This window comes from Bombus vancouverensis, chromosome 13 (genome assembly GCF_051014615.1).
Source record: "Bombus vancouverensis nearcticus chromosome 13, iyBomVanc1_principal, whole genome shotgun sequence".
Lineage (NCBI taxonomy): Eukaryota > Metazoa > Arthropoda > Insecta > Hymenoptera > Apidae > Bombus > Bombus vancouverensis.
The window spans coordinates 11,328,804-11,345,137 of NC_134923.1; the positions used below are offsets into that span (position 1 = coordinate 11,328,804).

The window sequence follows — 16,334 nt, forward strand, 5'->3', positions numbered from 1 at the left end:
AACGCATATGTAATTAATTTCAATCCTAATCAAAATGCAAGCAAAAATAATTTTTCTATTGTTCAATGATAAATTAAATGTAATAATTTGAATTGCAATTAAATAGGATAAATAAATAATTGTTTTTGGCTTAATTATTTTGTAATTATTTACATTTAATGTCTGTAAGAAGTAGAAACGTAAATAATAACAAATAAAATAAATGCTGATAATAAATCTGTTTATTTCGTAACATTTTTTTTGTGGTCGCTATAAAAATTGAGATAGAATACAGACAACTCTTAGAAAATAATGAAAATAAAACAAACAAACGACGAAATCTTCCATAAATTATGGACATATCGATTAATCGTCCGGAGTATATTTATATTATACAACTTAATTGCTACTGCACAGCTGCTTTAGTCGCGTTCATTTATCATTATGTTTTTCTCAAAATAATTCAACTCCTTAACCTATGTATACCAATATACATATATTCGTTTGAAAATCAACAAGTTGATATTAATTATGAAACAGTCTAACCACCTTCTACGACATTCGTGTCAAAATGCTTGATAAATTAATTCACAACAAGTGTTAGGATTAACAGACTGTGGAAAGAGAAGATGAAAACTGATACCCAATTGTTATAAATAAATCACTTGATATCGGAATAGTAACACGTGTAATATACAATGTATAAGGTAGAATAGCGCAGTAATAAATGGTTGAAAGAAAATTTACAAAATACAATATGAACATGTATGTATATAACTTCCAAGTCACATAGTATTATAGAGAGATTTTAAGATTGTAGAGATTTAAGATTCACGTCGCATTAAAATACATTAAATAAAATAAACAATCATTTTAAGGAATAACATTTTATTCGTTCTACTTTATGCTTACATATCATTCAATTTGAACGTTAACAATTATATTAAACAATTTAATGCTAAAACGAAAATCCGCGAATATAAGTGGAAGTACTAAAGTACAATAGTTTCTATTTATTATTTTCGTTCGATGCAAACAAAAATAAAATACACACATGCTACATATTAACGAATCGTTAAAGTAAAATTCATCTTACTTGTAAAGTATAAGGAAACGTAACATAAAGAATTGGTAAAATTATAATACGATAACAGCCAAGATACTTCGTTAAAATATTTTCACTTATCAATTTCACATATTTTTGATATCTAATATTTTCCAAATTCTTCGTTTCGAATTCAAAGTATAATAGAAACGCTTATCCGTTTATTTGTTATTAAGCTCCACGTCCGGCTGATGAAGGCGATGTTGCGACGTCAACTGCAATTATTAATTGAATCGTTAGTATCATCGATCAATCGAGTTCTTTAGTTCCTTACGAATAAAGCGTGAAAACGAATGAACGATGCTTTTATAAACTTAATACTTCCGTAACATTTAACAATTCATCTTTGAACAAGTTCATCCTACACTTAAGTTACGATAGTTACGATTTGAAATTGATATTATATGCATTATGCATTGGTATTACATATTGCATATCGTCATTATACAAGATTACTAATTTCATAGCAAATAACGAAAGAAATATGTTGTAAGCATAGTAAGACGTTTTACATAAATAGATTTTCGGACAGCGAAGAATCTATCGTATAAAATGAAATTTGCTTGCACTATTTATTACTATCGTTAAATCTCGTATTAATTCAGCTTACTATGCTTCTTCACTTATTCGTTAAACCCATAATTCATTCGTTTAATTATTCTAAGAAACAGTACCTTTAATAGTATTTGCTAGAATAATGTGAAACTAACGTTTATATAAAGAACGTTTGAAATTTAAATGAGGAAAAGGGAGGAAGACGAACAAGGAAGGAAGGAAGAACATAAACGGAAATAGAAGTGTGACTTAGGGAGAAGCTTGATACTCTGATCCAATCCCGCGTCTAATTAGCATACAAAACCACTATAGACAGTATAAAAGTTACAAAGGAAGGTGCCGAAGAAAGTTAACTTTTTAATGAGGTTTTGCATTACGATAGAACTTAAAATACTTAAGTTACTGATGGGTACAGGTGAAGGTATAGTTTTACAACGGAAGATCTTCAGATAAAAGATTCGCGCTTTAACCAAGTTCCGCAACTCGATAGTACCTGCATTGTTCAAGTTACTGATAGGCGATTCTATTCATTCGTTTTTGCTTTTTCATGAAATCAAATATTTGCATACCCATTGCCGAACGATGAACGACAAAGTGAAAGGGTCGAATCTCGTAGAATCCTGCCTACGCGTCTGAGGAAGAAGCATCTCTTCTTGTCCTTCGAACTTCCTCCCAGGAATAACGAACTCGTTACGCAGTCGTAGAGGTTCCATTTCTTGATGTTTGTCGCTGGTAGCCGCGTCTACTTGATTCTCTTGAAGAACGTTGCCCTGTATATGCGAATCGAACCTCTTGCCGTGTCCACCGAAACAGGAATGTCCGAACGCGGAACAACCACCTGTTAAAATGGAAACGAGATTACTTTTACAATTATGAAATTTAACATACTAAACTAATTTAAGAGAAGAAATGATTAAATCAAATACATTTATGATGAAAGACATTTGTCATAAAATATAGTTTACCATTACAGTCTGCTCCTTGTAGTTTACATAAATGTACAGAAATATAAATGTTACTTTTAGAGTATGATATACAGTTACTAGAATTCTAACGTACATTCGTTTGACTTAACAGTAGAAAATAGCTGCGGTACTTCTCTAACAGACCATTTAACTATTGTTTCATTTGAAAATACTCGACCGTATTTTACTATTTTATAACTATTTCCGACCTCTGGTATCCAGGTTTATACCTTTCGCCAACAAGAGCAAACTTTTTATCAGACAAAGTGTCAAACCATCGACGAGCATCGTAAGAACATAATTTGTATCTCAGCTTATTTTTGAATGTAAAAATTTCGTTAGATTTAAGACAGCGTATTTGCAAAATAAAAGAAAACGCGTATCGTACGGAATGCCAAACTATTAGAAGCTGATAAACGGAAGCGTAAAATCTAATTTCACTTTCAAATTTACTTTCCTCCTTCCGTGATACGAAGTGGAAAAAATAAATGCTTTTAACGGATCACGAACGGGAATTCGTAATATGGAACCTTCGAAATTGATTCTACAGAACGTGGAGCAAGAAAGATTTTATACTTTATAGAACATACATAGCTATATGATCCATTTTAGTAATTAATATTTCTTAGACGATGTAAAATTTGAAAATTAATGGCCCTGCAATAGACGACAGATATAAAGATAAATACGTAATCCCATAAATTCGAATGTGCAGTACCATCTTTTAAGTAAAGAGATATAATCGACTACTAAGAGAAAGAGAACGAGACGAATAACACGTTTTCGACCCGTAAGCAAAAAACGTTACACGAAGAAGTAGAAAAATGCTATTCTGAAATAAACGTTTTAGCAAAAACCAAATGACTTCGCGATATAAAATGTGATATACGTTGATATCTGTATACATCTTGTACTATTGCAATATACATGTCGATTTAAACGCAGAGACTCTGTCAACAGGTTGTACGATTTAATTAACAATTACACGAATCATTAAAATATTTTGAGCAACCTATTACCCCTTAACCAAGCCAACATTTACATGCTACGTAAGTTTTCATTTTCTGATTGCATAATGAATGAAATTTACTCTCAATATTTCAGTCGTAAACAAGTGTCGCGTGTATGTCACACGACGTATAGTATATTCCTAATCAATTTGCCTTATAGAGTTTACCAATTTTAATATAAATACTTTACGCACGATCAAACTAAAACAGGAGTACGAATAAGAAATCATAAACGAAATTGTATCACCATTCCTGTCATTCGCAACCTATTCACAAATATAAAACGTATTCCATGCCACGATGAAATAAAACGTGGTCCTTAAATAATTTAAAGTTGAATGTACCTACGCGGCATGAATCAATCGAATCTCCTGAAAGCAAATCATAAATCGAGCGGAATAGGAAAAGGAGGAGAAGAGAAAAGCAAGAAAAAAGAATGTATCGCGCGAGAGAGCAAACTAAATGACAAACTAGAAAGCGTGACACGAGACGTGATTGGCCGTACGTGATCGGCAGAAAAAATGAAAAACCAAACGAATCGAACGAGGGCTCGAACTTATTCACTCGATTATTATCTTAAACGAAGGCTGGCTCTAATCGATCAACGGTTTCGAGCTTCTTTCCCCTGCCGCGTCCTGTTCGCGCGTTTTAAAAGCTTCGAAAGCTCTTTAAAGGGACTCGATCGCCAGAGAGCTCGTTGCCAACAAGGATTTTCTTTTTTTCTTACACAAAGGTTACTCTGTGAATGGCAAACTACACAGATCGCAAAAATGATTCCTCTTGCTTTTCCTTCGTTTTTAGTTAGCTACAACAAAAGGGAAGGCGAATAGAAAAATTATATAGGAATTATTTTTGTAAGAGGGCATCTACGTTCTTCTATATAAAAAGAGCTCGATCGTTTATCGTTTGACTTGTAACTTGTTTAATAGCTACATATAGTATACGATATAAAATATGAATACTTTTTTAAACAACGTGAAAGAGTCAAGGGATCGAATAGAGCGTTGAAAGTCTAGTAGATTCAAACGAAAAGGCGAAAGTAATTGGAATTCCCTTCTTCGATCATACGAACAAGACTGTACTGTCTGTAGAGGCAAGCGATGGTTCACTGTCGCTCGTTTCTTTTCGTTGTTGCTAAAGGTTGCGATTGCATAAACGTGCGTTAAAGACGCGCTAAATAATAAAATATTCTAACAAAAGATATTAGTTGAAATAGGATGGAAGGTTAATTTAGATTTGAGATATTCCATTTTCATTCGAAGAACATAATATCTACTGTTATATAGATTTAAATTATAAGAATTTAAATGAAATAAAATTCTCGTTTAAAAATGAAAATATGGATAAGAACACTGTGAGAGGGTTTAGAAGAAAATAAACTATGATATAACGTTGATAACGAGGTAAGGAATAAAAGTACATCGAGTGGATATTAAAAATTGATAATACATAAAGTGCAGTAACTGTTATATGCAATTATGGCTTGCGTAGTTAGCTCCTTTACATTAAATTTTTAAGAAAACAGAATACAACGTCAACCGGTTGGTTCGTTATAAAACCGGTGAAATTAATAAGAGAGATATTCAGTTTCTCGCTAGATTAATTTAACTACGCTTCTGACAGTTCCTATTGCTAACATATATCAAAGTTTTCGATAAGGAATAGATAAAGTTCAAGCTGTTCACACGAATATTTGTAGAAAGGGTTGATTAACACATTTTGAACATTCTTCTTGATAAACTTCGCTTTTCTAAGTACCCTCGATAAGAGAAGAAACAACCTACACGTGCTAGATCGGATGATGTCAATGAAAATTCAACACGCCCACCTTTTTATGTCCAACAGCTGGAAAATTTTGGTATTTGATATAGCTGGAACTGCGCGATGATACTGGACATCAGAGGCAGCCGCTTGCTATTCGTGGAGGAGATACAGCAAAGTCATAAAATTATCGAAGAACAGCTTTTATCTATGTAAATGCGTGTCTAGATAAACTGAGCAAGTGTAGCCAGGCGAACATAACCACGTACATGTGTCTTTTAATTTAGCTTACCTACGTACACATAAAAATATTTTTTCAGAAAGGAAGAACGAGAACGAGGGACAGTGACATTTTATAGACATTTGAGTCCCCCATCGCGGGCGTATGGCAAACATTCTTACGACCATCGACGAAGATGTTTTATTCTGTCGAAGAGCGTGAATCCTTCGAAAAATCAAACGGACAAATACATGCTTTACGTGTACAGTTAGGAACATAAGTATCTTCAAAACAGAGTAAGCTTTTTAGAATCGGACCAAACGACTTGAATTTTTCTGCCGAGTTAGAAGGATTAGTTTACTAGATGGACGTGTGAAAGAAGAAGTTGAAAAGTTTTGCAGTTGGTCGGAAACAGGAAGAAAATAGTAAAGGTCACTTTTTACGAGTCTTTTATCTGTAACGAAAACTTTAAAAGTACACTTTGTAGATCTACGTTGGTTAAACACATGCTAAAAATTCCATCGGAATCGGTTACAGAAACAGGCAATGGGCATCGAAAATGAAATATATAGAAACTTTCATCGTTTCGTTTTTCATCGCTTTCATTATTTTTAATCGTTTGCAACTAATAGCCACGTTAACCGATTTCGATGAAATTTTCAGATGACGCAAATCTACAGAACGTATTTTTTAAATTTTTATTTCACATAAAAAAGTTGCGGGTAGCGACCTTTACTATTTCCTTCGCGATTCCGATCAGCTACAATTTTTTCAAAATCTTTTTTACGCTCCTAACTTCTCGAAGAAAAAAGAAAGAAAAAAATAAAAGTCGTTCGATCCAATCTAAAAAAAGAAAATTATTCCGTTTTAAAGAAACTAAAAATTGTGCCAATACTTATATTTCTAATTTTATGTACATCGTACGACGTATTCTTTTTTGAACATCGATAAGCAAGAGCGGGCCGTTGAAAAGTCGAAAACGAGAGGCACGAACAACGTCCTTTCGAGTTCTGTACTTCGCGTATATGTACATTCTCACGATAAATCGTTTTTTACTCGAGCCGAGGAAAATAGAAATATTTGCGGGCGACGCGATCTCGACAAACGATTCATTCGCACTTTGTGTTTACGATCGTCGAGAAAATGCATTCCACGGCTGGACAGCCTATTCTACTGGCTCCAACTGCAATTGCACGTGCGAACACGAGCGTAAACGAGGTTGGCAGCTCGCATGATTCCATTGTCTCCGGTTACGGATGCGTCAAAATGTAACGACACGTGGTAGCCTGTTTTTATTACTATTTGTACCTTGATTTATCGTGGCAGTATTTATTCGTGATAAAATCGCTATGCTGTTAAAGCTTGTTCCACTGTTTTCCAAGCACTGTTAATGTTCGCTTTTAATGCAGTCGAATGTGTTCGAAAGTGCTCTGTAACCAACCATCAGCGTTCCAGCGATCGTACGAATGTTTAACTTTTAGAAAAGGTCGGCGTATTTTTACCATATTTTTCGTATTAAATATCATCGAATCGATCGACAAATCTCCAGTCTTTAACGAACGATTATTCTGTTCCGTATTTGTCGATTTCTATCAAATTTTGAAACGAAACGACGAAAGTCGATCAAACGCTGTTCCTGCTTAGATGCTAAAGCCAACAACTGAAATACTGTGACAGCCAGAATGGTAGAAATTTTATAGATTTACACATACATACACACACGCACGGGCGCGCACGCGGTATCATACGAACGGATGACAAAAGGAAAGCAATTATATTAACCGTGGACATTTTCTAGCGGAAACAATTGGAGAAAAGTCAATTACATTTTATACAACGAATGTCAGCGAATTTTGGTTCGCCCGTGAATGTACAAATTTTCGAAACTTCTTTACAATATAAAAAAGTTACATCGATTTGAAGGAAACAAATCGATGTCGTTCGTAGCTGAATTTCATAGAATACGTCTAATGTAGCTGTACCTTTCGATCGTGCGATTAATTTCAACTTTAAACCGTAGTCTCCAATCATTATGTAACAAGTAAAACAAATACCGCGAGTCTTTATACAGAACGAAACTTGAATCGATTCAGTTTCTTTCATTTTAACTTCTCTCCAACTTTAATCCACAGATTAAGGGAAAAAACGAAGCAAACGCTACCTCGTTCGTTATGAATATTTGCAAAATAAAGCTCGCCAAATATTTACAAAACTGCCTACAAATTTTTACAAATACCACGACGTTACATAGGATAAAAATCGAAATTGGCTCAATACTATTTGCTTCGTTTACGTGTAATGCAAATTTTAACCTAAATTGCACTCAAACAAAATAAAATCCGCTTCGATTCTCTATAAATAATAAAATTCGCGCATTTATTAAAAAGGAAAATCGCTGTAAAATATTTTTGCAAAATGCAGGCAAGACGATTTATCGACTTAAACACGCGTTCGATTCTTCTTCGTGAAACGAACGCGAGATTCGTTCCTTATCTCCAAAAATAATTGGGCAGTCAAGGATAATATTGTGCCGAGTAACAATGCAAAACATTTCCATGACGCGTACTGAATTTTCAAAGTGATCTTCACCTCCCAGAGTCACAGTGTCAACGCAGGCAAGATGAAACATCGTTCTTGAAAGGCAACGGTAAAAGAGGAGCAACTTGCCGACCTCGTTGTAGGTAGAAACGTCGTTATTTCTGGGATCAAGTGATTTAATAAAAGCGATTCGTCTCCGTAGAAATCTGCCTTTCGCGTTTAAAGCATGCTGAATACTCTGTATTTTATCCAATTTTTATACATTTTCGAATCGTTACATCGGAACGATCAAAAAGAATATTGTATTACCTTCTTTTGTTTAATTTTACAACTGTGTCCTGCTATATCTATACGTGTCGTCCACTATTTGACTTTTCAAAGGTGTTTTAGCTACGTGCATTCTCCTTTTAATCTTCTTTTCTTTTTTCTTTTTTCTTTCTAAAATATCGAAACAAAAAACAAGTATGTACCTTCGCTAAAAAAAAAAAAATCATCTTACTTACACGTACGTTACGCAACGACGTTATTGGAAAAACACGACGCACTTGTTCATTAATTTTACGATCGGCCGTAAGTACTCATTGTCAGTTTGTAATGAGTGAAACAATATCACGTTACTAAATAACGATGATAACGAACACACCGATGCAGAGTATTCGCATTCTTCTACAGATCCAATGATTGTTATCGTTTGTTGCGTAACGAGAGCGTATTCCATTGTTTTCCGATTTCTAGAATTTCGCGAAATTTCGAAATTCTTGCGAGTTCGCGGAAACCGTCTCTTCTTCGTCGCGAGATTGCCCCACTGTCCGACATCGATGCTCGACCGCTTGAATAAATAATCGAGCTTGGAAAATATAATGGAGATGATACAAGACGATGCATATACGTTATTTTTACGTTTCGTTGGAAATCGTTTGGAAAACCTTTTAATGTACCCGAGAAAGTAGGTAATTTTTCTTTCGAATTTAATTCACCGCATGAAAAACTGTTTCGTTAAACGATTTAATTCTTCCTTTGTTTCTTGAATGGTCGATTTACGTAGATTCTTTGATATTTCCCATGCATACATTATAAATTACTTTGAACTTCAACTGATGGGGAACGAGTACCGTTAACGTAATTAAGGCGTAACTTCGTTGACTTTATTATATATTTGCTAATCATTTTTTAATTCTATTAATACACGTGGAAATTACGTGTAATAATAAAACAGAAAATTAGTCGATAGATAATTGATCTTTCTCGTAGTAATTATATCAAGAAAAAACTTATAATCGACTTACGTATGTAAATAAAATAAAATTCTTGTTAATCGCTATACTTTGTCGAATATCGATTTATATCGTCGTTTTTGCCCATATACCCGTGTGTTATTAATGTTTTATAAATATTTTACAAATTCCCCTTGGTTTATTATTTGTAAACTGACTAGTTAGAAAATGAATCAAACGAAGCATACATTCTCCATCCTACTGAATAATGTTCTATCACGCTAATTACTTTTGCCATATTACGTCCACTTGTATTCGATATTCTGCCGTATGATAAACGATATGCAGGTTTTATCGAAATTACGCGACGCCGGATATTGTTCGGATAATCGCGTCTCGGTATGTTCAGAACTCTACTAATAAGCCAATTGTTGGAAAAATTGAATCGTAGGTTACCTTCGATACAATCCTAATCGTTCTAACGAAAGACGTAACGCTCACCCAATTAAAGGTAAAGGGCAAATGAAAGTTCGATCGTACCGCACCTGGCTGGAACAATGCTTTCACGTTAGTTACTCACGAACTACGAGCAAAAGCGATTGTTAATGAACCAGATGTTCGGGAAATAACAGTACATCCGAAGTAACGAGAAAGATGCTTTAATCCCTTGGTTAAGGTGTCTAAATAGAAGAACCTTAAAGGAAAGTCCGTCTATCCATTGATTTTTGAAATTTGGAGAATCGCGTCCAAAAAATGTATCTCTTGACAAATTATGAACGTCTGTTTAACGTAATTCCTAAATTAAAAATGAGGTTGGCGAATGAATCGGAAGTTCCTCGATGACACAGTTAATCTATCTTTTTTGAAACTTTAAATTTATAGAAAATATAGGATTATAGACTTAACAGCGAATTTCTCATTTGTGAAAATAGTTTTACATAGACAATATACTTTACGCTATACACAGATGGGGCGAGATTAGCTCGTTAGAGTAAAATAACTGTCGATTCGTGAAAACCTTTATAGAGGAATACCTGCCTGCCTTCGTTGATCGATCTTTATGCCAACTCGTAAAAAATCATTTGATATAATCGCGTACTGTGTCAATTCACTTTCGATGGAATACTACTCACTGTACAAAATACTAAAGTCGCGTAATTATTTATTTATACGATATGTATACAATGTTATACGTATTTATTTTAATAAACCGTGTCGTTAAATCGTAATCGTATTTATTACGATTATAGACGAAGAAAAAAGAAGATTGTATTCGAAGATAGTTCTTTTACTTTTCCTATTTGAATCAATTCATACTTAATCAGATATTGATACTTTTCCATACTGTGGTAAAGGGCTAGATTATATATATATATATAGATATGTATTATAAGCCGATATATCATCGACGTTATTGAGGTGGTACACGATACTTTTGAGTTCTTGGTAAGTAAAATCCATCCCCCATCATATTTTCCATACATCGAATTATCGTGAGTAATAAGATTTAGATCGGATGGAACCGCAACGAATAAGACGATTAAAGGTACATAATAATGGAACCAATGTAAGGAGGTAAAATTCTTTATAATTGCGATGAAATATTCCTGTACTCGAGCATTAGAGATAAGAATATGCATGAAATATAAATGTTTTTCAATTTCAGTATATATATTTCCTTTCGATAAAAGAATCGTAAAGTTTAATGGAAATATAATTGAAACGCATTTTCTTCGTTAATAACTTTTTGTTTCTTTAAAAATGTAATTTCTTCGTTAAAAATTAATTAAAACCCTCTTGTTCAGAATGGTACGAAGTATAACATAATTTGTAGAAAATTGCTCGCTATTATTTAGGATATAAATGGATACTTGGAATTTTTTAAACGTATGGCATGCTTATAATACGAAAACCACAGGTTTACATTGAAATCATAATGCTCGTTAGGCCACTCACTGTAATGCGATAAGCAGCTGCATATTGTTCGAACACGAAAATGACTACGAATAGAACTCGTACTTGTATGAACTTTTATTACTTCTCTGCCTTTTGTTATTTATATCTCGTGTATTATAAAATATCTTGTACATCTTCAGTGAACTAAAACCAGGATCACGCAACTACGTACTTATGAACGTAAGAACCACTCCCACTAAGCTATTCTTTTCCATCGAAAAGAAAAATGCTGTCAGTATATAAAAAAATCTATTTTGTTATTAAATATTTATAAATTACTTTACCAATATATAAGATGCTTAAGCAATTTCCAATTTCCTGTCCATCTACGAAGTTTCGAAGTAACTCTTTAGCTCCATTTAAATAACGTTAAATTTGACGAGTAAGCCGGTCAGGGAATGCGATAACTCGACGAATAACGTTTACATTTACGAATTAATGGTTTATAAATTTATGGATTCCTCGACGCGTTGTTGAGCAAGTAAAACATGTTACGTGTTTTCTATACGAGCAACTTACAAGACTTCGTATACCATATTATATTTAGAAGAGAACATCGAACGTCGCATTCAAAAAATTCCAAACCAGTTTTAAAAATTTCAAACCAATCTCCGCATCTCGATAACAGCATAAAGTTACGAGAAACTAGTTAGCATATTGTACGTGTATCTCCCTTGACGTCGTACGAGTTTTGTTTTTGTCAACTTTTTAATATAAAGTATATTTACGGCCGATTTAAAGCGATCTAATTAAACAAATCGCTATAAAATTTTATTACGTAGTACTTTCCAGAATCATCGAACAAATTCTGATCGACAGAGCTTCGATCGTTTTACGTTTCTTGTTACAATATTTTGCGAATGGAGCTCGGTATTTTAAATTACACTCGATTAACTTTAACCATAAAAATCATGTTATACGTTATAGAAAAAAATTGTTTTAAAAGTACAGATGAAAATTTCCACGATTCTTTAAAGTGATAAAACAACTACAATGTCGACCACGTACTTGCAAAAAAACAAAACAAGATAAATAAAACGTGGGTCGGTCATACGACATGGACATGATACGCGCACCGTACATCTGTCAGATGTTAACATTTCAGTTATACGTATGTATCGGTTTTTGCTATTACGAAACAAAAATATAAGAGAATTGTCTTTAAATCTTTCGATTATATTCTTTCGTCTCTAACCTACTGTGAGAAATATATTTAAAAACTAATTAAACAGATTCGTTAGCTATCCATTGAATATGATAAAACGAGTAGAAAAAGTGAGACAAAGAAACATTGAAAGCTTGGAACTATTAATTACGAGATAATTTACATACCCTTGCGATAAAATAATTTATCTGTATCTACCGTTTCGTATTTATTCTCCAACATACATTAATTCCACAAATTTCAAACAATTGCACGAGTGAATCGTGAATAAACTCAATTTACAATTACGTTCGTTAAATTTTCTACGTTTATTATTTATTATTATTTAACAAAAGCAATTCTATTCGATATCCTCGTCCCCGTTCGTTTGTCTAGACATTTTATATACGTTCGAATTCCGATCTGCCTTACTTGCATTTTGATCTTGTACGTATAGCGTCGTAAAACATTATACCTTGACCTTACTTTGCCTGCTTAATAATCGTACTGATTACACCTATGATAATTAACAGGTAAGAAACGTCAAAGGATACAATTCGATTTCTGCTATCGATGGAAACTAACGAGTGATCTAACAATTGAATGTCACTGAGAAACAAAAACGTGTACTAAACAGATGAGTACGAATACCTGCGAGTTAGGGGATTTTGTATAATAATGGAGAATCGATGGTTCAATTTCGCATAGCCCGTCTACAAAATAATTTACGGTAAATTCGTGGAATCTATCCGACAACGTCATTGAAAGCAGCGATAATAATAATTACCATTTTCTGATGTGTAATTAGTCACATATGGAAAAGCTCGTTCGTTCGAAAAAGAATTGTGAAAATTATAGCATCGAGTCTAATTTCATCGAAACGTAAGTCTCGTTTTAAAATATTAAAGGGATACCGATGAACAGACCAAGTAATAAATAAACTACAATTTCAAAGTAAATTCAATGTATCCTAAATCCACTTAGTGAAATATTCTTCGCTATTTTCACTGAAAGGAGTAAAGCCACAGAAACACAAAAGTATTGGACTGGTCTAAAGATGAAAATCAACAGCACGTTCACAATTAACTGTAACTTATTTTATCAAGAGGATCATCGAGAACTGATAACTGTCTCAACAAGCGCTCGACAGAAAACAAATCGCTTTTCAGCAAATTGATCTAATTTCTATACCAACTTCCGATAATTCGCACGATCGCTAGAAAATTCAAAGATTCTCTATAACCATATTTTCTACTCCGTTTACATAATTATCCCCTACGAAGTGAGGAAAGTTGCTCACAAAAAGAAATCGTTTTATTCACAGCAACACGAGATATTTACTTCCTTCCAGCCGTTTCGCGTCACGTCGATTAAAGTGATCATTAGTTGCGATTCACTTAAACGTAGAATCGAGTTGATCGAAGGGAGTGCACGATTAATTAGCAACGGAAGTATCGACAAATATGAACAAATCCAATTACGCGCGAACACCAAGGCATAATGTAAAACTGTGCACGCTCGTTCGTGTCTTTACCGTCCGGATCAATTGTTACGTAAGTTTAAACTGTGTTTTCAGTATGTTACAAAATGTTCGGTATTTTACAAAATGACGAACGGACGTAGATTCAACGGAGTTGCAACTATTGGATTAAAAAAAACGTTGAATAAGTTGAAGCAGAATTACCAACATTAGAATTAAAAAAGAGAAACGTACAAGTTTAATAATGTTCGGTCAAATCTTCGCGTTATACGTAAAAAGAAAGAAAAGAAAACCACTGATACATTGGATATAACTGTGATTATTCTTACGTTATTCTTTGATCATTTTTCTGTAGATGTTTTGCAGAATGGTGAAACCACGGTGAAATTTTCAAGAAAAATAAGTATTCCATTCAATTTGCTTCGCAATTTTATCGTACGATATAACCCGGTGTATCTTCGCTTGATTTACTGCGTACAATTTAGTTTGAACATATAAACGTTAAAGTTAAATCGAAAGATTATGCGTATGGCATGTCGTATGAAAGTTTTCTTTCCATATCTTAACGCAATGAAACGATCACGGGGGTGGAGTATCGACAAACTAAAGGAAAAGGTAATTCGTTTATAATGAAACATTCGGATTAACGCGTAACATCGAGCCAATAATCTTTGTTTGCTATCACGATGAAACTAATTTAAGTTCACGTTACGCCGAACGACCGAGAATTAAGTATTCGTTCGATTGCTCTTAAACTACACCGTAGCTTTTCTGCGGTACAGCGCGGAGTAAAGTTCCTTTTAAATAAAGTTCGTTCTCTGCGAACAACAAAGAACGAATATCAAAGATTCTCATTCACAATTGTAACAGCCGCTGTCATATTTCTTGTACGTTTGCCTACTGGCAGACGCGTTCTTTTAAAAACGAGAGAACGTTCCTTTCTCCGTTTCACGCCACGATCCTTCGCGAAACGGGTGGTTAAACGATACGAAACACGAAACCACCGAGATCTTTATTAAACTTCGATCGGAACAAATTGAATTATACTCGCCAAGGTCTAATTATAATATGCGGTGTAAAGGTGGAAAATTAGGGGGTTATAAGGAGGGAAATGTACGGAATGGAAATGTACCTGATAGCGTGTGTGATGGGAATTGATATTATTAATAAAATATATAATAAAATTGTTCGAGGAGATCCGAAATTTCCTACTTTTATATTTTTAGGAAAATAAATAATATTCCATTCTCGTATTTCGCTTTCCAAGTCTTAATATTCCTTTACGTTACGTTTAAATAAAAACATTAAACTCAAACTTACTAAATTCGAAATACTTCGCTCGAAACATTCCTACGTTTAGTCTAAAAAACAAATTATCTACTCGAAACAAGCGATAAATATCGATGTACCTTATTTTATGATCACCTTTACTCTCTAAAATGAGAAAATCTTTAGCCCTCCCCTGAAACTCTCGTATAACGCAGAATTCAAGGAAATTTATGGAAGAAGAAAGTTTTATTCTTTAATAATACCCGAGTACTTCCATTACAAAAACAAAAATGTCTGAATCATTCGCATGAGAGCATCTTGTTCCACAACGTTCGCTTCGCTTTAAACCACTAACTCCTCGCTCTCTTCTTTATCAGAGTTCAACAAAAAAAAAAAAATATTTTAAGAAGGTGAACGATACACGTTTGCCGATAATATCTAAACTCTGAGAGTAGATATCGAGATCGTTCTAATCAAAATCTTCTATTTCGTAACTCATCCTCCTCTTTGAAATATGCAATGACAAATGAAAGAAGAGTTCGAAGCAATAGGAAAACATATGATCGTTTTACAAAACAGAATTCTAATTGACAAGCGCGACAACCAGCGATACATAGCCTACAAAAGAATATTACGAATAGTAGTAAGAAATATTTAATACAAAAATGACCGATAGATACTCGTATAGGGAAGAATCGCGATACTTTTTGTATCTTCGATAAACGCGAAGAAACGATCGGGAAAAGATACTCTTTGACGATGTGTTTCGTGGAATAAGAAATTTCTAAAACAGCCGCAAATGTAAAATAAACAACAATACTCACGTTTAGCGTAAACTGTCTCGCTGACAGACAGTAGAATCACTAGAGTGCAGACCGATACACAGATCGACAGCGGAAGACCGGAAGTCGCGTTGCTCTTCATTCTCTTCTTATGCAAGTTGTATCTCTGGAAGCCGTTCCTGTTGACTGGTCCGAATGACTCGATCGGCAACTGGCAGACGAACCAAAAGATCCGATGCTTCCTCGACGAGCAGGTGGTTGTGAATGAACGAAGGAGACGTTACGCGGTCCTTCTTTTACGAGAGCGGAAACCAGAGTGGCGCAGTCGAACATTGCTGAGTCGAGCACGCTGACTA

The 16,334-nt window shown here is 34.0% G+C and overlaps 1 protein-coding gene across 1 annotated transcript; it reads right to left on the reverse strand.

The window, feature by feature from the left end:
• Positions 1-203: 203 nt before the first annotated feature.
• Positions 204-16,334, reverse strand: LOC117161961 (uncharacterized). The gene is made up of 3 exons (XM_033343749.2): positions 16,021-16,334; positions 2,209-2,477; positions 204-1,299 (listed from the first exon to the last, which is right to left on the reverse strand). The coding sequence occupies exons 1-3, from the start codon at positions 16,118-16,120 to the stop codon at positions 1,246-1,248; spliced, it is 423 nt and encodes a 140-aa protein (XP_033199640.1). The 5' UTR covers positions 16,121-16,334; the 3' UTR covers positions 204-1,245.